This window comes from Ceratotherium simum, chromosome 31, assembly GCF_057802395.1.
Source record: "Ceratotherium simum simum isolate JZ-2026a chromosome 31, ASM5780239v1, whole genome shotgun sequence".
Lineage (NCBI taxonomy): Eukaryota > Metazoa > Chordata > Mammalia > Perissodactyla > Rhinocerotidae > Ceratotherium > Ceratotherium simum.
In genome coordinates, this window is record NC_141930.1 from 18,892,097 (window position 1) to 18,917,298 (window position 25,202).

At 37.8% G+C, this 25,202-nt stretch overlaps 1 protein-coding gene across 1 annotated transcript in view; it reads left to right on the top strand.

Moving 5' to 3' along the window:
• Positions 1–25,202, top strand: part of CPA6 (carboxypeptidase A6) — a 270,901-nt gene that overhangs the window by 241,314 nt on the left and 4,385 nt on the right. The window contains exon 9 of the mRNA XM_004436260.2: positions 21,805–22,007. Within this exon, the coding sequence (XP_004436317.1) occupies positions 21,805–22,007 (203 nt within the window). The remainder of the gene's footprint in view (positions 1–21,804; positions 22,008–25,202) is intronic.

Below are 25,202 nucleotides of genomic sequence, written 5' to 3' on the forward strand. Positions count from 1 at the left end.
GTGGTAGATAGAGGTGTCATCTATCAAGATTTGGCATCTAGTAAGAGGTGAGGATTTGGTGGAAAATATGAGTCCGATTTTGAGCAGTGGATTTGAAGTGCTTGTGGGAATCTAGGGGAAGATCTGCCATAGGTAACGAGATGTAGACTTGGAGTATTGAAAAGGTTCTAATCTGAACATATAGGCTCGTGGGTCCTTAGCACACAAGGAGCAGTGGAAGCTTTGGGGACAGATCAGACTGGTACACGTGAACAGTGAAACGAGAAGAGAATCAAAGCAGAACCTCAAGCCTGTGTAAACCCTTTGGTCTAAGCATTCCTTTTTGAAAATACATTATAAGGAAACAGAAAAAGATGCTGACCACAATGTAATTTATAATTAATAATAAAAGATTGACAACCCAAATGTTGAATAACAGGTCTATAGTTAAACAAATTAACACATATTCATTCAGTGAAATTTTAGGAAGCCATAAAAAGGGATAAGAATTTCATTTAAAAATAATTAAAAAGCTTATGATATCGAGTCTAATTCTAGCTATATAATTATTTTTTCACCATGATTACAAATTCTATAAAATATATAATGATGATTCCTTATGAACATGTGACAGATAAGTGTACATGATACATACACATTTACATACTAACACAGGAAAAAAAGACTGGGAAAAAATATACCATAATGCCGGAATTGGAGGACTAGTGAAGTTTGTTTTTCCTTTGAATTTTTTCTAAAGTTAATTTTAGAATTCCACATTAAGGAACAATTTGCCTTTAATAGCGTATATTTTTATTTTTCCCATACAACCTACAACTGATTAGCCAAATGACCAATCAAGCAACATGATTTTTTTAAAAGATGCATATATGGGGGCCAGCCCGGTGGCACAGCGGTTAAGTGCACACGCTCCGCATTGGTGGCCCGGGGTTTGCAGGTTTGGATCCCGGGCACACACTGATGCACCGCTTGTCAAGCCATGCTGTGGTGGCATCCCATATAAAGTAGAGGAAGATAGGCACGGATGTTAGCCCACGGCCAATCTTCCTCAGCAAAAAGAGGAGGATTGGCATCGGATGTTAGCTCAGGGCTAGTCTTCCTCACACACACAAAAAAAGATGCATGTATTGAAATGAATCCCATAGATAAATACCATCTAAATATATGATCTTGTTGCCACTATGAGACTTTAAGTTAGGCCACCCTACTATACCACTGAGAATTTAGCAAAACTCCATAGAGGCACAGGAGTCATTCAACAAATATGTACGAGCACCTAATATATACAGGTACTCTGGATGCTACTTTAGAATGTTTTTTCAGATCAAGGAAACAGTTTCTAATTTTCTTTTTCAAATATATTTTTCTCTACCTATGTTCAAATGACACTTTAAATAAAAACACCTTTTCTGACTATCTAACTTGGACCTATTGATATTCTTATAAATTTTATTATACACCAAAGTTTTATGTGTTAAAAGACAGAGAGAGAATAAAAATTCGAAGGATGTGGAAAAACAGGCAATATTATACATTCCTGCTGAGAGTGTGAATGGGTACAACTCCTGTGCAAGGGTATTGGGCAATGTCTATCAAGATTAAAAAATACACATACTTTTGACTGAGTAATTAATTCTACTTTTAGGGATTTATCCTATTGCTATACTCACATATGTGGAAAATAACATGTGTACAAGGATATTCCTTGCAGCACTCTTTATAATAAGAGATGAGAAGCATCCCAAATGTCCATCAACAAAGGACTAGTCATGTAAATTAGGCTACAATTATACAGTAAAATAGACAGAAATAGCCAGAATTAGACAGCTATTTTATGTACTAATATAGAAAAGTCTCTAGGACTACACACGCACACACATAGTTGAACAAAGGAAGATTTAAGATTAATATATATAAAGAATACTGCTATTTGTGTAAAAAAAATTTTTTCACAGATAGATATAATAAAACTGGCTCTTTGCTTACAAACATGTAGACTAACCCTGGAATAATACAAGAAAGTAGTGATTGCTTCTGGGGAAAAGAAATGGATGACAGATGGAGGGAACAATTTCCATGGTATAATCATGTGCATCCATTGGTCATTCAAAAAAATTAAAAATAGTAAAAATAAGTCAACATGCTTTTCTGAAAAACCGAAAAGTAAAATTTTGACCAAAATCAAGTTCCAGAATGTACTACCACCATTCAAAGTACTTCTTTGCCTTGCATATTAGTTTTTATTTAGCTTAATTTGTTATTATTAGTAAAACATGGGGGAGTGGGACCAAAAAGAGGCAGCTCATGGGCCTATAAAGAAATCATATTACTTATATTCCCTCCACCACCATTCTTCATTGCCCTACTCACCACCTCAATGAGAAATGGCAGAGTCCCCACTTAATTACACATTATCTAATCTGAGGCACACCAAATGCACTGCCCTCTACCCCTCTGGCCTCCCTTATCATCTCTTTGATAGTCCCCTATCGTTCCCATATCATTCCCCTTGGTATCCCCAGATGTTGGCTGTGAAATAGTTTGAGAGGAAAAATTAAGTTTTACACTGATTCAAAACATTTTACAAAAATTTATCACTTCATTATGTAGAGAAATAGAAAATGTATATCAGCAAAAATATTTTAATGAATGTGACATATTTCATTAGAATACAATATCTGTTTTCTTATACTGCTATCTATTTAAAATGAGGTTCTGGGGGCCAGCTTGGTGGCGCAAGCGGTTAAGTGTGCGTGCTCCGCTGCAGCGGCCCGGGGTTCGCCGGTTCGGAGGAAGATGGGCACAGATGTTAGCTCAGGGCCGATCTTCCTCACAAAAAAAAAAAAAATGAGATTCTGGCATGCCATTCTAGTCTGTGTCATTCTGAGAAAGAGATTCCAGAATGGCCTTCTAGCAAGTTCTACAAGAAAAAATAGCACTAATTCATCTCATTCACTACCTTTAGATTGGGAAGGTACATTGGCAACAATCAAAGACAAAGCAGTAATATGATTCAAAACTATTGATTCCCTTTTCACTTTATGTATTCTCATTCTCAAGTATATTCTTATTCTCAGGTATAATTTTATTTGCACATATTTCAAGGGTATGTCACGGAGCTAAAAAACAACATCATTGTTCAGGCTCTTGTGCAATCTCTTACCTTTTATTACAACCTTAAATTATAATAAAACTGACCTTAAAATATAAAACACAAATGGAATTTTGCTGTGATAGACTAAGAGGGCCCTTGCTATAGGGAAGATTAATTCACTCAGTAAACATTTATTGAGCGTCTGCTATGAGCAAAGCATGATGTCAGGCAAATAGGAGTACTGTTCAGCTCTTGTTCTTGGGAACTGGCAGTCCAGGGAGGGAGAGTGGCATGTAAACAAGCAGCTGTGATCTGAGGCCACATGAAAGCTGACAAATAGAAGCATGAATGTCACAGAGGAGAGAGGAAAGAGAAATTCTGACTGGGGTGAGAGTGAGAAAGCTGCAGACACGTGGCTTTTGAGCTGAGCCTTCCGGGCGTGGAAGGTTTTTGATAGGTTTCAAGAGAAGAGCTGGATAGGCTAGGCTGAAAGAAGAAGAGGAACGAAGGCAGAGAGGTGTGGGGAGTGAGGATGGGGCAGCCACCAGTGCGTGAAGGGGGGGCCTAGGGCTGCGGCTGCTTGTGGGGTATACAGAAGAGAACAGGAGCCTAAAAATGTTCAGTGGGCAGGAGCTGGATACCATGCTGAGGGGTCGGCACTGATGCTGTTGTCCACGAGGAGCCAATGAGAGTTTTGGGGTGGGGCTTGGCGGAATAACGTGATCTATTTGTGTTTTAGAAAAGCGCTCTAATTGCAGTGTGAAGGATGGATTAAAGCATATAGTGGCGGGGAGACCAGGCGAGAGGCCATGGTCGTGTCCAGGTGAGGGATTATGAATGCCAAAATTAGGATAGAAGATGGGAGGAGAGAAAGGAGAAGACGCTCGAAAGGTACAGTCATAGAGCACGATGCCTGACTGGAGGAGAGAGGGAGGGATGGGGACACTATGGAGTTAAAGAAGACTCTAAGATCTTTAGCCAAAAATAATAATTCCCCCATATATGTAGTTAAAGGGCTTTGACCCAAAAAACAAAGAATGTTAATAGAGAGAAAAGAGAAAAAGAAGAATTTTCTGGAGGCATCCTCTAGTCTGAATCATATTAAAAAATTCATTAATTTATTTAATAAATATTTTTAAGGGCAGTATGCTAGGCATAGGAGATACAAACAAGAAAAAGATCTAATTCCTGCGCTCAAGAAGGTTGACAGTTTAGTAAAAATACAATTACTTTAAATACAATTACTTTAAACTGTGCTGAATGGTGTGTGTGGATAAACAAAGGGTGTTTATACGAGTGTATTAGTTTCCTGTTGCTGCACTAACAAATTATCACAAACTTGGTAGCTTAAAACAACACAAATTTATTTTCTTACAGTTGTAGAAGCCAGAAGTCTGAAATGGATTTCATCAGGCTGAAAGTATGGCGAGACCATATTCTCTCAAGAGGCTCTAGGGGAGAATCGGTTTTCTTGCCTTTTCCAGCTTCTAGTGGCAGCTGTATTCCTTCCCTTGTGACCTCTTCCTCCACCTTCAAAGCCAGTGGCATAGTATCTTCTCTCTCTGACTCAGCCTCCCTCTGCTTCTGTCTATAATCTGTCCAATAAGCCTTTTCTTCTGTCTATAATCAAATTTCCCTCTTATAGGATACCCGTGTGTGATTACATTTAGAGCCTACTAGATAACCCAGGATAATCTCCCCATTTCAAGATCCTTAATTTATCACATCTGCAAAGACCCCTTTCCACATAAAACAACATTCACAGATTCTGTGGATTAGCACCTGTCAATGTTTGGGGGCCATTATTCAGCCCACCACAAGGGGTATAGGGGAAAGGCCCCTAATCCAACCCCTTTATCCTGAAGGCCGTAGTGAGCCACTGGAAAGTTTTAGCAGAGGAATTACATGATAAGATTTGCATTTTAGTAAAATTAATTCAGGACTTCTGAGGATGCAGATTGAAGAAGAGCCTGGAGTCAATGAACCCCTACAATAATTCAGGAGAGTTTAGACTAAGACAACAGTAGTTGAGTTGGGTGTATTGAAGAGAAATTAACAGAACGGCACCAACAGCTCTTTGCAGATTGTTGACTGCAGTAAATGATTTCTGCTTTGGGCAATCAGGTGCCATACACCAAGATTTGTAATACAAAAGAAGAAGCAGACCAGGGAGAGGGTTGGAGGACCTTAGGCAGGGAGGGAAATTTTTATCTAAGAAAAAGTGTGTTCTGAGAATTAAACAACTTGCTTGCAAACTAAGTTTTAGATTGCAATCCATTCTTGGAGACTGCCTCTAAGAGCAAAAACAGAAATCAATTAAGTAACACAACTTTTATTACTAAATTTTATCCTCACATCCTTAGAACAGATTCTAAAGATGTTAAAGAAAAGTAAGTATGTAATTACATTGGAATTCTTTTTTTCATCTGGACTATAATCATAAACTCAGTGCTGTAGCATTTTAGCAATCATTTTCTAATCCAACAGTTCTTGGCCTTTTTTTCCCACTACCACACACCCAGTTGATGAAATCCCAGTCCTATGGTTAATTCCAAGCACACTCACTCTAATTTACCTTTTCTCTTCCCTGTTACAAGAGTATATAAGAATAAATTGAGTTATTTATTAGAATAACTAAACCAATTTTTTTAGTTAAATAATTTTATAACACGTAACTAGCTACTATGAGACAACCCCCACAACTGATAGCAATGCATTGTCTGATAGCAACACCACCTGAGAACCACTGATTTGGGTCCCTAATCCACCCAGGACAAATGCAGTCAGAGCAGTGACATGCCTGTCACTGAGCTCATTCTGACTGGACATTCTGTCCAGAATGACTGTCATTCTGACAGTTCTGACTGGAGCCTGGTCTTGTGAATTTCAGCCTATTGCTGCTTCTAGTTCTCCATCCTTCTCTAAAGACTACCTTCCACTGCATTTTACCATCCAGAGGGCCTAAGGTCCATGGAGGCAACAAAACTTGTTTTGTTCTTTAATTAAAATCCTTTTTTTCCGAGTTCCATCCATCTTGAGTCCCATCGAGTCTCTTTGCCATTACAGCCTCCCCAGGGCTCCTAAGCCTCCCTGCTCTCCCTGCCTCCTCTGTACCCCCATGCGCTTCGTCTCCACTGCACACTTTACGATTGTGTTGTATCCTACATTGTCTTGTGCTCTAATTTCCTCACATGTGCACGTCTTGTCTCCTTTCTAGATTTATGAGGTCCCTGTAGAGTTTCGCATCTCAATACTCAAAAACTAAAGAGGTGATGTATGGTCTGAAAGTTAAATTGCTGAAGGGTTCAGAACAGAGATGTATGCTGTTTTATTTGACAAGACTAAAATCTCTCCGCTCTGCACTGAAGAGATCTGTTATATATTCTGCAGTTCTGTGTGTGAAGATGGGAAGGAGAATTTTGTCTCAGCTTCAGAAACAATATATTGGCTCCCATAAACTAAGGAAAAACTAATAACCTTTAGATTCTGATGCTCCTAAAACCTATAGAGGGATGACTTTGACGCTTCTTGTTCCTTTCTCCCAGAAGTCTGTTTTATCATTGTTCCCTGGATACTGACTCCTTTTTTGGTGTTTTTTTACTTGTTTCCTTGAAATGCTGTGTCCTGGTACTTTAGCTTTTGCTATCTTGATCTTCTATAGTACGGCAGATGTTTCTGATCAGAATCTGTGTAATTGAGTCTAGATCTGGACAGGACTCTTCAAATTGTGTATCCAACACAGCTATTTAAAATCTCAAAGGGACTTACTATTCAACAATATTTGTGAGCTGTTTCTTTGCATTTTGGTAAAGCCTGGACAGTGCCCCCAAAAGGCTATAAATAAAATTACATTGTTTTAGTGGTTTTCTTTCCACCTGAATTAATTTATTTCCATCTTAGAGGCCCCACTATTCAGGATTCTATTTTATTTTTTAAAGACAGTTTTGATATAGAAGATGAGTAAGGCAAAAATTCAGAGAGAAACACTGGCAGAAAGAGTTTTGAATGTGATGTCCCATTCTGCTGTGAATCGATACTTAATCTGTGGTAATAACATTGGCAGGATGCCAATCCATAAAGTAAACCATAAAATGCTATAGAACATTCCAGTGTCTAATGTGCTTCTCAGGCAAACAGCAGTAAATCGAGGCATGGCCTTTCTTAATATTATACAGTTTAGCTCATGTATGATAATCATGAGCTTTTTCATCTTATTATGTACCCAATACTGGTCAAACACTGGGCCAGGCCCAATTGAGTGAGGAAATGGGTATGTATACAATTTTAACATATGATACTAAGTTTTATGACAAATGCATGTAAAGGGTGTTATAGGCACATATAGGAGAGGCACCTAACCCAGCCTAAGGGCATTGGAGAGATCCTGAGAGGAAGTGGTAACTGAATTGAGCATTGAAGGATGAGTAAACTTAGACTGAAGAAAAGAGATGCTTCACACAAAGGGAACAGCATGTACAAAGTCATAAAGGCAAAGGAGTATGGAACCTTGGGAAAATGACCAATAGTTTAGTAGGAATAAAGGTAGAAGGTTTAAGGCAGCCTGGTAGAAGCTAAAATTTTAAGCAGGCCGAGCAAAAACACATCATGAAGGGCCTTATAATCATGTGGTCAGGGGGAGGGAGCATGACCCTCTGAATTCCAAGAAAGGGGAAAACTATGTAACCTTGAAACTATTATAGAGCCATGGAAAGTACATGAAATTATCTAGTAGATGATAAAATACCAGTTACAGTCCTATCTGTATAGCAACAGGGCAAAAATCACAGATTGTTTTTTAAGACAGAAAAAACACTCACACAAGATAAGCTATAATACATACCAATACCAAATTCAGACATTTGGATCACACTACTTCTATGGCCGTTAAGCCATAGTAAAGATTTCAGAACTTTATCCAGAAGGCAACTTCTGAAGGATTTTAAGTGGCAGAGCAATAAGATCGGATTTATGTTTTTAGGAGATTACAATGATATTGTTGAGAAGGCTGAATTCAAGGTAGGCCAGACTGAAGGCAGGGAACTATTCTGATAATACAGGAGAATAACAATGAGGGCCTGAACTTTGTTGGTGGAAGCAGGCATAGAGAGATTTAGCAGGTAGGATCAACAGAATTTGCTCTCCAATTGGATGGAGAGATGAGAGAGAAGAAAACCTCTAGGATTGCTCCGCCTAAGTTTCTGACTTAGGCCAGTAGATGAATGAAGGAAACATAGGTTGAGAAACATAGCAAAAGATCAATTTAGTGGGTAGGAAAGAGAAAGATGATTTCATCTAGGAACACCTTGAGCTTTCACAGCCTCTGAGACAAGCAGATGGAGATGTCCAGAAGGCTACTATATACATGAGTTTGAAGCTTGATAGAGATTCAAGAGTCATTGACTTGCACTAGATCCCATCCCCACTTGCTACTCAAGAATATTGTTCCAGGAATTATCCTATCTCTTTAGTTCTGTTGTCTGGTTGGTTGGTTTGTTGGTTCTGTTTGTTTGTTCTTTTGTTCTCTATTGGACTTTTTCCATCAGCCTAAAAGCATGCTATTATTCCTCCCACCTGAAAAAAATCCTTCTCTTGTCTCCACTTCTTCCACCAGCCCCATTTCTTTGTTCCTTTTTGTAGTGTCGAATTACTCTCCTTCTAGTCCCTCTTAAGCTCACTCCACATAGTGTTATACCCTTACAACCCTTACAGGTCCATCAAACTGTTCTCCACATTGCTAAATCCAATGCTCAAATCTCAATGTCATCTTACTTGATTTCTCAGCAGCATTGACAAAGTGGATCCTGCTTTATTTTCCAATACATTTAGCTTCACTTGGCCTCCAGAATATTAAACTCTCTTCCAAACTCATTGGTTGCTTGGTTATTTCTTTTCAGTCTTATTTTTGGGGTCCTCTCTTTTCGCTTAAACTCTTATCATTGGAATGCCCAGGGTGCAGTCTTGGACATTTTCTCTTTTTTATACATTTTTTCCTTTTGAGAGCTCATCCTCTACCATATGCCTATGACTCCCAAATGTATATCTTCAACCCAAAACGTTCTCCCAAACTCCTATATATAACATCTACTTGCCATCTCCACTGGGGTATTAAAAGACATCTCAAACTCAAAATATCCAAAACTGAACACCTGATCTTCACTCTGCCGGACCTGCTCTTCCTACAGCCGTTCTTAATTCAGTTGGTGGTAACTCCATCCTTCCAGTTGCTCAGGCCTAAAACCACAGAATAATCTTTAACTCCTCTCTTTCTCTTGAACTCTACATCTAATCCATTAGGAAATTCTTTTGGTTTTACTTTTAGAATAGCTCCGGATTCCAACCACCCCTGACCACCTCTATTACTACCACCTTGGTCCAGGCCATCATCATCTCTCACCTGGATTAGTGTGGGAACCTTCTAACTAGTCTCACAGCTTCTACCCTTGCATACACTCTCCCCGCAACACACACACACACACACACACACACACTATCCTCAGCCAGGATGAACCTTTTGAAGTCATTTGATGTCAGTCCTCAGCTCAAAATGCGGCAATGGCTCCCCATTTTACTCACCCAAAGGATGTAAAATAGCCTATAAAACTTCATGTGATTTGGGCCTCCATTGACTGCCTGATCTCATCTATTTCTAGCCTCCCCTCAAAGGTACCTTGCCTCCATCCACACTGGCCAGGCACACTCCAGGCCTGCCTTGGAGCTTTTGCATTGGCTGGTCCCTCTGTCTAAAATACTCTTCCCCAGATGCCTTGGCTGACTCTCTGTATTCTTCAAGTCTGCTAAAAGTCAGCTTCTGAGAATAACCCTCATCACCATCTTTATAATTGCAACCCACCTCCCCAGAATTCCAGATCTTTTTTTGTGTGTGTGTGTGAGGAAGATTAGCCCTGAGCTAACATCCGTGCTAATCCTCCTCTTTTTGCTGAGGAAGACCGGCTCTGAGCTAACATCTATTGCCAATCCTCCTCCTTTTTTTTTTCCCCAAAACCCCAGTAGATAGTTGTATGTCTTAGTTGCACATCCTTCTAGTTGCTGTAGGTGGGACGCAGCCTCAGCATGGCCGGAGAAGCAGTGCCTCCGTGCGTGCCTGGGATCCAAACCCGGGCCTCCAGCAGCGGAGCACGCACACTTAACCACTAAGCCATGGGGCCGGCCCTCCTGATCTTTCATACACTGTTCTACCTTTTTCTCTTTCCCACAGCACACTACTACAAAGTGCAATTCACTTATTCACTGTTTATTGTTAATTGTCTCCCCCTACCACCACCACCACCACCACTAGAACGTAAACTTGCCAAGGCAGAAACCTTTGTTTTGTTCATTGATGTATGGTATGTGTATAGTAAATACTTGTTGAATAAATGAAAGTATCAACATATAAGTAGTAGTTGAAGAAGCCATATTCATGGAAGAGAGAGATCATTGAAGAAAACGGAATAAGGGCAGAACAATTCGGTACTCCTTCTTTTAAGGGACTATTAGAGGAAGAGAAACCCAGAAAGAGGACTGAGAAGGAAAGAACAGACTAGTTGGAAGAAAATTATAAGGGAATGGTGTGTCAAAAGCCAAGGGACAAGAATTTTTCAGGCAGGAGGTCAAGCTCTGAGAAAAGCCAGGTAAGATAGGCCCCTGGCCCTGCTGAAGCCGTGGCCCCTTTCTCCTGCTTTGCTGGCCAGCCTATACATTTTGTGGCCCTGTCCGTCCTCCACATATGTCTAGCCTCTCTGCATGTTCCTCAAAACGTTCCTGTCGTGAACAGTCCTAATTGCAAATCTCTGTCCATTCATTCTGTGGAAGAAAGCTAACCAGCACACAATTACAGTTTTTAGGCAGTCTAAGAGGAAATGTAATGGCGCTATTTTCGCTATGACTTGTTAAAAGCTTATTCATGAACCTATCACTCTGTATTTTGTTGGGGGCAAAGGAGGATTTGTACCCATGTACATTAACAATTTGGGGCTCATCCCCTGTATATAAGAATTTTTTAAGTACCTCATTCCCTTTCTGAAACTGTTAATATTTATTAAAGTACGTACAACTTAGGAAAGCTCAGAGTTTCAGATTTGAAATTATTTAAGAAATATGTAGGTAACAGAATGTTCTCATAGACCAACGGACTTTTCAAAGATGTTTCGTTGTTATTGCACTTGTATGTTCTCAGTCTTCTGTGGAGATGAACTGGGATTTAGTTGTCTAATCAAAGACAAATAGCAATGAAATAGTCCAAAGTGCAAACACTTTCCCTGAGCAGGGTCAGCTCCACTTACTCATTCAACAACATTTAAAGGGTAGCCAGGGTGTCCACTTTATTAAGTACTTCGGAATAATAAAGCATGACCTCTGTCCTTGATGAACCCACCCTCTAAAGGAGAGGAGAGTCTATATAAATAAATAACTACATTACAACATAAGTGCTACCAGATTACAGCCAGACACAGTCATCTCTAGAATTATTCTATATTCTACTGCTCTTCCCACCCTGTATTGGATCTGAACCACCTATGCTAGTATGGGATGTCATAAAACCTCAAGCCTACCTGTAGAAGATGGGTGTTAGCTGGATCTAGTGAGGATGCTGTGGATAAAACAAGTAGCCTCGGGTCAAGAGGATTGTCTCACTGTGGTTATATAGCCAGGGACACAAGGCAAGATGCTCACCACCCACATCTCCATCTATAGCCCTGACTGCTCCCCGCTCCAAAAAGGAACAATAGCTCCAGCCCTGTTTTCAAGATCAAATAGTTATCCCTTTTGCTACTCAGTCTTAAAGGAGAAAATCATTAAGTTTGGTTTTTCTTCCCTTAAAAAGGAGAAAAAACAGCAATTCCCCCCCTTAGATAGTTGAAAAACAAGTAAGTCTCTAGCCTCTATGAAATTCAGAAGTGGCTTAGAAATAGTTACAATCTATGGAGAAAATGAAAAATGAGAATACTAAAGAATTAAATGCTTTCTTCTTTAACACTTTGAACAAAGCAAGTTATGTATCTTTAACAACTTAGAATATTTAATTATTTAGAAGAGGGTCTGATTTTCTAAGGAAATGTCAACGGAGCTGTTACTCGTTATCCCAAATATGAAGTAAGCATATTATCTTTAAGAAAAGCTATCAGAACAGTATGTTTATCATAGTATATAATATTGAATATAAAATTTGCTCATTGGGTTACATCTTTATTTTGATAACACATAAGGAAAAAGATGATAAAATATAAATTAGGAACATAAAACACGATCTGAACAAATGGGATGGCATAACATGTCCTTGGATTGGGTGATTCGGTATAATAATATCTTCCCAAAATCAGTATAAATTGAAGGCAATTCCAATTAGAATCTCAAAGGGGTTTTTCGTTTTGTTTTCTGCTTTTGGAAATTGATAAAATGATCATAGAGTTTATATGGAAAAATAAATAGACCCTAAAAAGCCAATAAAACTATGAAAAAGAAGAACAGTAAGGAGAACTTGTCTTGCCTGATATCAGACATATTTTAATGCTACTACAGATTTATAAGGTAACAATATGGAAATAGACAAATAGAACAAAATAGAGAATCCAGGAATAGATCCACACATGCAGTAGACTTTAATAAATAACCAAGGAGTAGAATATTTAATAAATGATGCTGATAGAATTGGCTATCTATATAGAAATACTGAAGGTATAACTATATGTTACATATGTACAAAAATAAATCCAGAAGGATTAAAGACCTAGATGGAAAAAGATAAAATGATAAAATCCTTAGAAGAAAATCTATAAATTACCTATAATCTTTAAGAATAAGGAAAACTTTCTTAACCAAGACAGGAAACCGAAAAGCCATTTAAAAAGAAAAAACATAGTAATTATATAAAACTTAAAATGACAAGAATGATAAAAGTTACCATAAACAATTGAATAGAAAAATTATGAATTTGAGGATAAAATGCAATGCAGATGACGGATAAACATCTATACGAAGCTCTTTTATACATGGGTAAGAAAAAGATAAACAGCACAAGAGAGAATAACATGAGCTAAGGACATGACTAAGCAATTTAGAAAACAGTCTAATCTAAAATAAACATATGAATCAATGCTCAAACATACTTGCAGTAAGGAAGGCAAATTAAATTTTTGCATCAAACTGGCAAAAATCAAAAGGTGATACACTTGTAGGGTATTGTTGGTGGGGACTAAGGAGAGATGGTACTCTTAGACACTGTTTGTGGAAGTGTAAATAGTAACAATCTTAGTAAGCAATCTGGCAAAAATCTGTGAGAATTAAAAATACAATCCTTTTAAAACTTTAAAATTTTGAATCATGTGAATTTAATACCTACCTAAAATGAATATATATATTTTTTAATATATCCTTCAACCCAGTGTCCCGTTCCTATAAATCTATCCCGTAGAAATAAAAATACTCACGTTTAGGGGCTGGACCCATGGCCTAGTGGTTAAGTTCAGTGTGCTCCACTTCGGCGGCCCAGGTTCAGTTCCCAGGCACAGACCTACACTACTCATCAGTGGCCATGCTGTGGCAGCGACCCACCTCCAAAATAGAGGAAGATTGGCAACAGATGTTAGCTCAGGGCGAATCTTCCTTAGCGAAAAAAAAGTACATGTAAGGATATGTATACTATGATATTTATTGCAGTGTTGTTTCTGTCAGGTCACTAGTAATGTCCCCACTTTCTATATTGTGGTATTGTTCATCATAGCAAAAAAGAATGGAGGGAAATAAAAAAAACCCTAAATAGCCAGGTGGGAGACTAAATTATGTTATAACCACAATAGAACAAAATTTAAATGAATGAATTCAAGTTAATGTAGGAGTTCTACAAAATATCATTGATGGAAAAAGCAAGAGGTAAAAAACCATATGATTATGATCTTGTTGTGTGACCAAAAATAGCTCCTATATATAGGCATGTGTATCTATATCTATATACCTATATAAAAATACATATATGCAGGGGTGCATGAATACATATATACACGCCTACGCATGTGTGTGTTTGTAAACTATAGTAACAACTGCACTCGGTTGTCAACGTGGGTTACTTGAAGGTAAATTGGCAGCGGGTGATGTAAGCAGAAAAGAAATTTCTAAAAAGACTAAAATGATTCAAAAAATTTAATGGCATGTGATTCCATTTATGTAAAATTTAAAAGCTATAGGAAAAGAAAAACAAACATTGAAAATGAAAAAATAACCAATGAAAATATGCTACAATAACTATGACTTCCCCAGATACTGCTTGCTAGAGGACCCAGCTGCTGGATCAATTTCCACAGAGGCCAATTGCTGCAAAAAGGAAAATAAAACCAAATTTGTCTACCTTTTTTGTGTTTTTACTTATTTCCCTTTAAAAAACTTTTTAAAATGTTTCCTTTTTAAAAACTATTTCTCATATCTCTATTTTTTCTTCTCTCATATACTTTTTTTATATATATAATTGATATATTATTACAGAAATAAGACATTAGGAAAAAATAATTAGCATATCACCAGCCTAACAAACTACTATCATTCTTTGGTACATTTTTGGTTTTTTTCTGTGGATATTTTTAACCATCTCATTTATTCAATTGCGTGTTCTTCTTTTCTATATTCAGTTGTAAACATTTTTTCATGTAGTTATTGAATTAACTCTCCAATGGCTACTCTTAGAGAAGTCAATGATTTTTTTTAAAACATCCAGAGAGACTAAAGATTACAATACACATATTTTTGCATAAAAATTCCAGTTAGGAGATCGGCCAAGAACTCGGTGTGCTCACATTTTTTTACATTATCATTTATATCATATATTGATTTAGAAAACAATACCTGGACACTGCTGAAGTATTTTACTTCAAGTTAGATTTCATCTCTCTCTCTCATCCTTATTTTTGGAAAATTAATATCTTTCTGCACAATTAATTAAAAATGAAAATACTTTAAATTATTGTTTAACTCATCTTTAAACCATTCTTTCTAAATTTTTATTTTTGTATATTTTATATATTCGCCCACAAATAAGACGTATATAAATTCAAAGTAAATATATATCAGGAATACACCTAAAGTTTCTTACTTATGGTATGAGCAGTCAAAAACATTTGGAGACCACTGAAATAAGAAGTTCCATCTACTCTACAAGGCTTATGAGTCTACCTGGTTGTTGATCCCACTCATTCACATGCTTTCTAGAACCTTCTCTCATCAAATAGTTTTTCTCTTTTTCTAACTTCTTCCTCTATGCTGTTTTCCCCATTGTTTGTATAAATGTGTTTAAGTCTTTTCCTCTCTAAAAAAATTATATCTTTTTCTTATTCTCAAGCTTACCTCTCGCCATCATTCTGTATTTTTCCTTCCCTTGTGAACCAAGCTGCCTGAAAAAGATAGTATGTATTCAGTATCTCCTATTCCTTCCTTCTCATTCATTCCTCTCAGTGCATATTAAATCTCGTTTTTGCCCCTACCACTCCACTAATTTTTCTATAACAAAATTCCCAATTACTTCGTTACTGTAAAATTAAATATACCTCTTCTCCACATTTTACACGCAGACCACACCCTCCTTCTTCAAACAAATAGTCCCTGGATTTCTTAACACGTGCATCCTTCAAGAATAGCGCTGCACTAGTACCTATCCCATTACCAGTCATTGGCTAGGAGCAACTTTGGGGTAATTGTGGGCTTGATGAGAATGCAGTGGTGGATCCAGAGTGGTGGTACTTGGAGCTATCAGTCAACTATGTTCACTGTAGCAGGAGATCTGAGTGGTGGACTTCATGGCCACCACAGACATTCTTTACTGCCTACAGGATACTGCAAGCTCCTTTGCATAGTATGTAAGATGCTCCATGAACATCTAATTACCACTCCAGGCTTATCCACCAAAACTCCCTGATTCAGATTTTATGTTAAACTTTAGTACTAAATGTTTCTTGCCTCACACCTTTGTTCATATTGTTCTCTCTACCTGAAACAATCTTCTAACTCATATCTATTCTTCTAGATTTATCTCTTCTAGGAGGCATTATCTCCTCTAAGAAGCCTTTCCTGAACACCCACATAGGTTTATTGCCCCTTCTCTCTGCTTCCATAATATCTTCTAACTACATCATATCATTTACCACATTATATTGATATTATAACTTAACTGTATGTCTTCCAGGTTAATCTATATGTTCTTCAACTCAGAGTCTGTAGCTTATTCATATTTGAATCTTCAGTGTATAACACAGTGTCTAGAACAGAAGTATTCAACAAATGTTCAGTTGAATTCAACTTCAGCTGTTAACTAGGAAATATAAGCCCTTTGCATTTATTATTACACATGGTCTGATTTATGTCATCTTCTATATTTGGATTCCTTTACATTTCCTTGATTTTTTTGGTAAAATTGTGATAATAATAGTTATCTACCACACAAGGTTGATGTGAAGATTAAACAAGAACCTGACATGTAGTGAGCCCCAGTAAATGAGGTGGTGGAGGTGGTGGTGATAGTGGTGGTGGCATAGCCTAGTCATGGTATTGCTGGTAGAACCTGTAGAGAAAAGCTATTTATTTTTCTAATTCTGATTCTTACTAGTAATGGGAGAATTATAAAAATTCCTACCAATTTTCGAAATATACTTACTTTTTTATTTTTTTTATTTTTGGTGAGGAAGGTTCACCCTGAGCTAACATCTGTTGCCAATCTTCCTCTATTTTGTATGTGGGTCACTACCTCAGCACAGCTGATGAGTGGTGTAGGTCCACGCCGGGGATCTGAACCCACAAACCCTGGCCACCGAAGCGGATCACACCGAACCTAACCACTACACCACAGGGCCAGCCCAGATACTTACTTTTTTGAAAGAATTTATTTTATAATTTTATTTATTTATTTATTTTTTCCCCCAAAGCCCCAGTAGATAGTTGTATGTCATAGTTGTACATCCTTCTAGTTGCTGTACGTGGGACGCAGCCTCAGCATGGCTGGAGAAGCAGTAGTCAGTGTGCGCCCAGGATCCGAACCCGGGCCGCCAGCAGCGGGGCACGCACACTTAACCGCTAAGCCACAGGGCCGGCCCGAAAAGAATTTATTTTAAAATGAATTTGGAAAAGATGTTTTCTAACACCTATCATTTTCCCATAAACTCTTTCTTCCTCCCTTATTTTTTCCAATATTAGTTTCTAAATCTTCAAAACTTATCTTAATTCTTAATTCATTATCCTTTCATTATATGTGGTCAAACATTCAAAGTCCTTTCCTATGCCACCCCTCACACCTTCATATAATCTTCATCAACAAAACTTAGTTATTCAAGAGCACCAAGTAACCATCCCCACATTCTGTAAGCCCTTCCAGAAGGATGATATGAAAGAAAAGGGTTGGAGAAAGCACCTAACAAAAACGAAACCCTTATGGTTCTTGCTTCCTTACCCTGTTGTTGTTTTTGTTATTTAAATCTTTAAACTGTTTAACATTAACTTTGTATATTTATGCAGTAAAGATGCAACTCGGTTTTCTCTATATAATGAGCTAGTTTTCTCAGCATCATCCACTAAACAGTCTATCATTTCCACAGTGATTTGTGAGACCCCTTCTATCATTATACCAAATTCCCATAGATTCTGTTCCATTGGTCTACTAGCCTATTCCTGACTCAGTATCATACTGTTTCTATTACTATATTTATATAGTATGTAGTAATGCCTGATGGCCTTAAAGCTTCCTTCCTCTTTGCTCTTCTTTTCTAAGACTTTCTTAGCTATTTATTCTTCCTCAAGAAGGTTAGAGTTCCTTAGTTGAGTTTTCCCAAAATCCTTCTGCTGGAATTTTTGTTGAAATTGAATTGAACATGTGTGTGTGTGTGTCTGTGTGTGTCCACATTTAACATTTTCTGATAGTCTTATACATTCTTTGATAGGTTAATTACTAGATACTGTGAACCGTGTCTTGTTTTCTACTACATATTCTCATTGATAATACTGCTGAGAGTAGAATTACATTATTAAATTTTTAAAGTCAGTCTTGTATTTGTGTATCTTGGAGCCTCCTCTACTTCTTACAAGATGAAAAATGCCTCAGAGAATATATCCTATACAGGATCTAGTTGTTCTACAGAAGAATGGTGGGATAAATAGAATCCTCCCAAAATTCAAATCCACCTGGAACTTCAGAATATGACCTTATTTGGAAATAGGGTCTTTCCAGAAGTAATTAGTTAAGATAAGGTCATACTGGATTAGGGTGTGCCCTAAATGCAAGGACTGTTGTCCTTATAAGATGATGAGAGGACACACAGAGAAACACACAGGGAAGATGGCCATGTGAAGATGGAGGCAAAGATTGGAGTGATGCATCAACAAACCAACAAATGCCAAAGTTTCCCAGGAGTCACCAGAAGCTAAGACGAGTCAAGGAAGGATTCCTCCCCAGGGCATTCAGACGGAGGATGGCCTGCTGACACCTTAATTTCAGACTTCCAGCCTCAAGAACTGTGAAAGAATAAATTTCATTGGTTTTAAGCCACCCAATTTGTAGTAATTTGTTATGGCAGACTTAGGAAACTAATACAAAGTCTGCTACAATACTAAAAGTGGACATCTTATATATCCATTTATACCACTTTTTTCCCCAAAGACATGATATTGCTGGATCTTTATTTTTCTATATGAAAATATCAGTCATTTGATTGGTGGGTTTAAACTCTTAGCATTCTTCATAATCACTGTTACGTTCAGACTTATTTCTGCCATCTTATTTCCTGTTCTCTATTTTCAAATATTTCTCTTTTTTTATTCTTCTTTACTAGTTTCTATTGGATGGGTCAAAGTTACTTCTATTTTTCTTCTTCTGATGGTTATTCATAACTTATTAAGACCCATGCTTAGGTTTGTTTTTCTCCATTAATTTCTAAACTTAATTACTATATATATATCCTTTACAAAAGTCATCTCTGCCCTCTGCCACCCCTTCATCAGTTTGCCATCTTCCAGAATTTGATACTATATCATTATTCTTTTTTTCCTTTGGACATTGCTTATTCAGACAACAGATCTTACTAAGTTGCTAACTCGCCTGTAATTCTCACATCAAGTAAGTTCTCTGGAGCTATTCATCATTTTGTTAGAATACTTTCTCCAAGGGTGTTTTCAAATTATGTCTCTGTATAGTATACCTTTTGAGAACTTTTATGCCAGAGAACATCTTTATTTCACTCTCACATTTCAATGAGAGTTTGGCTAGATATAAAAGTCTAGATTCAAATTTCCCTTTTAAAAAGAACTTTGGAGGAACCTGCCCCGTGACGTAGAGGTTAAGTGCACGTGCTCCGCTGCTGGCGGCCCGGGTTCGGATCCTGGGCGCACACAGGCGCACCACTTGTCAGGCCATGCTGTGGTGGCATCCCATATAAAGGGGAGGAAGATGGGCACAGATGTTAGCCCAGGGCCAGTCTTCCTCAGCAAAAAGAGGAGGATTGGCGTGGATGTTAGCTCAGGGCTGATCTTCCTCACAAAGAAATAAAAATAAAAAATAAAAAGTACTTTGGAAATATTACTCTACTGTTGATATTGAAAAGTCAGATGTGAATCTAATTCTTGTTCCTTTATAGATGATCTGCTTTTTTCTCTCTAGAATTATCTTTTCTTAAATTTCACTTTAAAAATTTCACTGTGAGGGCCGGCCCCATGGCTTAGCGGTTAAGTGCGCGCGCTCCGCTACTGGTGGCCGGGGTTCGGATCCGGGCGCGCACCGACACACCACTTCTCTGGCCATGCTGAGGCCATGTCCCACATACAGCAACTAGAAGGATGTGCAACTATGATGTACAACTATCTACTGGGGCTTTGGGGGGAAGAAAAAAGAAAGAGGAGGATTGGCAATAGGTGTTAGCTCAGAGCCGGTCTTCCCCAGCAAAAAGAGGAGGATTAGCACAGATGTTATCTCAGGGCTGATCTTCCTCACAAAAAAAAAAAAAAATTTCACTATCAAAGTGTTGTTTTCCCCTTTATCTCTCTTGTTTGGTATATAATAAGTCCATTCAATTTTTCCTTAATTGTGGGGAAATTTCAATTAGCAATTCTTCAAATTTTAACTTTATTTTCTTTCTCTCCTTTTAGGGCCCCTATTAATCAGATGTTGACACTTATTCTATTTTTCATACCCTTTAATTTTTCTCTCATTTTTCCAATTCTTTGTCCCTTCTTGATGACTTCTGGAAACATTTCAAAACTCACTCCATCTCATTAATTCATTCATCAACTGTATTCATTCAACCCATGAATTAAGGTTTTCTTTTTTCTATTATATCTGATTGGTTCTTTTTATAACTTCTTGTCCTTGCTTAACGTTTCCAATGCCCTCCGATATGCCCTTGAATATTTATTAGGATTCTTGCAAATTCTTGTTTTCTCTGGTTGTCTTTTTATGTTCAGTAGAATTAGACTATGTCATAGAATCACCAAACATCTCCCATTCGTTTATAGAAAGAGTTATAGTTTTTTATGGGTATGGGAAGGATAATAACGGCCCAGAATGGCAAATAACTATAGAAAATTTAATTATTTTCAAAACTTCTTGGAACTTTAATATTTTGTGATTGTTATAATAAATCTTATTTTCCTTCCTCCCCTTCATAGACCTGTATAATTTTTTAATTCAAAAATTATTAAAATTTAGTCTTGAGGATTTCTTAACTGAACCCTAACTAACCCCCAAGATAACTAGAGAGGCCTCTTGAGTTTTACAAAACCAGTTTGGATATTGTTGATCTAAAAATGTAATAGAAGTTGGTTTGACATGTTCTGTGGAATTATTTTGTTCTGCCTCCATGTTCTTGATATATCAATATTTGTATCTTACCAGAAACCTTTACAGGTGTCTAGCTCTTTCTTTAGATCTGACATTCACTTATTCCACAAATATTTGTTGAACACTTGCCATATGTTGTTCTAGTTGCCAGGTACCCAGCAAGAAAGATGCCGTCCCTGCCTTAACGGAGCATTAGAGTCTGATAAAGAATCCAGATTGAATGTAGTTTCTATTAGAGCAGGGATTTTTTTTTTCTGTGTTGTTTTACAGTGTTTCCCAGGCACCTAGAACAGTGTAAATATTGGTTGAATGTTAAATGAGTAAATTTTTGGCACTAATTACAAGCATGTTGAGCATTATGGAGGGAAAGAGCAGGCGTTGTGGCTTATATAAACAGGAGGCTCTACCTGCTCTGGGGGATCATACAGAATTAGTTCTCCAGCTGATGGAGCCATCCTTTTAGAGTGATTTATGAGGCTCAGTTAAGCAGTCAGTACCTATTTCCTATTCGGGCTGCCCTCCTATTATGCATGGAGGCTTGACCCACCTTGGATGTTCAGTATTGATGTCTATAAATGAGAAGTTAGATGAATTGCTTAATAATACCATATGTTTATAGAAATAAAAGAAAAATTACAGGGCCAGCCCCAGTAGCCTAGTGGTTAAGTTCAGCATGCTCCACTTGGGCGGCCCAGCTTCAGTTCCCGGGTACGGACCTACACGGCTCGTCAGTGGCCATGCTGTGATGGCTACCCACATACAAAATAGAGAAAGACTGGCAACAGATGTTAGCTCAGAGGGAATCTTCCTCAGCAAAAAAAAACAAAAAAGAAAAATTACAGTTTAACGATGTTGATTCGTGTTTCTTGCTTCTTGCCCTCTTCTCCACCCTGTTTTCTTTTCTAATTTGCAGATGAAGGAGCTTCTATGCACCCTTGTGATGATACGTACTGTGGACCTTTCCCAGAATCTGAGCCAGAAGTGAAAGCTGTAGCTAACTTCCTCCGAAAACACAGGAAGCACATTAGGGCTTACCTCTCCTTTCATGCATACGCTCAGATGTTGCTGTATCCCTATTCTTACAAATATGCAACAATCCCCAATTTTAGCTGTGTGGTAAGTATTTGACTCTGTACATGTGTGTCAGACATGCGAATGCTTTTCTAATGCTAAGATGGTTCTAAGTAGTAATGATAATAGCAGGCACATATTGTGTTTATTCTAATAAGCATTTTATATATTAACTCATTTATTTTTCATAATCATTTGAGGTAGGTAACTATTATTATCCCCATTTTACAGATGAGGAAACTGAAACCTAGAGAAATTAAGTAATTCTACTAAGAACATATAAGTGTCCTAGCCAGGATTCAGCCCCAAATCCAGCTCCTGCACTGTTGCTTTTAACCACTGGGCTATGCTGCTTCTCAAGTGCAATCATTTCAAACCTATTTACATTCTTGCCACAGGTTACACAGAAAACGTCAGGATGGTTTTGATTAGTATTACAGCTTCAATCACATATGCAGGGCTGTAATTAACTTTATTGAGTAAATAATTGTTCATAAATTATGGTCTGACTCTCATTAATTAAAAGCAAGTTTTAATTTATAAGCGGTATTTGCTTAATGCCACTAAATCTCTGGGCATGTATCTGACAAGTTAGTGCTAAGAATGAACAGCCTTTCAGGCATAAGATTAGCTGAAAGTGAAAAAACAGAATTCCTTTCTCTCATCTCGGAAACCCAAGAAGCTATTCACTATAGGGCATAATTCCTCATAAAGTGAGTCTGGATCAGAACCTATAGCATCTAAAGGCCCATGAAGTTCAAAACCAGGCCAAACTAATATATAGTGTTAGAAGTAAGGAAGAGGGAGGGAGCAGTGATTGGGAGGAGGCATAGGAGGGTTTTGGGTTGCTACTGATGTTCTACTCCTTGACCTGGAGGGTGGTTACATGAGTGTGTGCAATTTGTGATCATTCATTGAGCTATAAACTTGAAATTTGTATACTCTTCTGTATGTACATTATACTTAAATTTAAAAGTTTTTATAAAAGAGAAGGATCCTCTTTGTCTCTATACCTTCAAGTCCAAATCCTGTACCAGTTGCTTGATGTTGCAGCAATTCCTGACTTAGACGTCCAGGACCTGGAAGGAATAGGGAACATGAGGAGATCAGAAGAAGGCCTGGGGAAGGCTTGCGTTCTGTCCAAAGGAGGAACTTTGTTCTTGGCATTCCAAGCAAGAATTCTGAGCAAATTCTCTCTCTCCAGAAATATCGTAAAGGTGGTAGTTATATTTGATAGTGCTATTCTTCAGCTAGTCTTTGGGTCAAATAGGCTTGCTGTTGTCGACCTGGCACCCTAACCACCTTGTATCACTATCTTTCTGTAGGCAAATGTTTAGCGCTTTCTAAATAGGGCACAGTGTCTACTTAGAGTCTCACAACAGATTACATGAGATATGCAGTATATTAAAATTATTACATGAGAAAGTTCTCCTTATTTTGAATTTATCTTCCCACCAGGAGTTAAGCCTATTTTCCTTTTGTCTTGGGTTGAAGGATGTGGTATAAAGAGTAGATCAGTTGTTCACAACGAAGGATAAATTTGCCTCTCAAGGGACGTTGGACGATATTGGAGACATTTTTTATTGTCACAACAGGGGTGGAGGATGCCATTGACATCTAGTAGGTAGAGGCCAAGGATGCTACTAAACGTCCTGCAATGCATAGGACAGCCTCCCACAGCAAAGAATTATTCAGTCCAAACTGTCAATGGTGCCACAGTGGCAAAATCCTGTTAGTGGGTTATGTACAAGCTAAATCACTAAAACCAAGATTGCAATTCTGAGAAACTAGATACTCTCTGAATGTTAACCAGAAACCACTAAATTCTATTAAAATTGTTCAAAAACATTCCATCAATATGTAGGAGTCTGTGTTTCTGCTAACATTTTTTATGCCATTCATTAAGTTGCTTTAGATATGGAAATATTTAAATAAAAAATATATTCCTTACTTAGCTGAGGTCCAGTAAGTGAGGCGTAGGTCCTTTTGGACATTTGGAAAGAGGAAGAAATAGAGAAAGGAGGAATTGCTTAAACTCTTTCAAATAGGTGTCCAGCTATGCCACCCTGGAAAATAATTCTTAGAAAATTTGATGATGTTTCTGCTTTTTGTAGAAGGATATCTGAACTTCTCATCAACATGCCCCTGCTCCCGAGTGGCAGAAGTGCAGTGAGCTCAAAAGGCTAAAACTACGCATGTTCTATGTAAATAGGCAAAATTTGTTTTTCTTAATAGATTTTTTTTTTCCTTGGGTTTAGTCATCTAAAATAATGAGGAACAAAAGTCTTCTCACCAGCAGAATGCAGTCATCTTCTAAATGTAGAAATATCTGCCCTTGCCATGGAATATTGCTGAGACCGTTAAAGAAAATGTTAAACTCTTAGAATATTCTCCATCAAGATACCTTATTATGGTGTTTACATTCCTTTTCTGTTGGCTCCTGAGAGGAGAATGTCATGATCAGTGAGATCAATGATAAATTGTCTGCCAGGTTCTGGAGCCTGGTCCCTGAATATCCACAGAGCGTGGTATTTGCTGCAAATGCTGCTGTCTGCGTCCCCGAGGTGAAGGGGGACAGCAGGCTGAAGCTGGGCCCACACACAGCACCGTGTTGCCCAGAGGCCTTCAACCGACAGATTAAATTATTCACAGGCCAATTGAAACGGGAGAGTTGTATACTGGTTTCAACACACTTCTTTTCCTCTCACCGGTCATACAATACTTCTCTAACTCCTTATTGAAACTAGTGCCTTTATACCATTTGAAAATGTTTTCAAGGGTGTTCAGTATCATTCTAGTTCATGTTAGAAGAGTCACCTTTTAGTATTTTGATTGTGTTGAGTATTTTTCCTGATTTTTGGCATTGGTAGGAAGAGTTCCACCTCAAAATGTCTACATCTTAGCAGTACCTTGCTGAGCTCTGTCAGAAGTCATGACGCAGTCTCAAATTGTTGTTCCCATTCCCAGTAGGGATAAACACATAGCATAAGAGAAGTCTTTCTTACCGAATTAAAGGGTTTTTTAATTTGTCCAAATGTGTTTTAACTTTCTTGTACATAGCCACGGAAGTATGTACTTAAGCATCGATAAGATTATCTAGATACTCTTGCAGATCTATGCTTATTCAACATTCATGCAAGAAATATTGATTAGACATCGGTTATACCCAGGCACATTGCTAAATACTGCATGAGTGGCTATGAGTAGGACTGACATGGGCCCTCCCCTGTCAAAGCATTT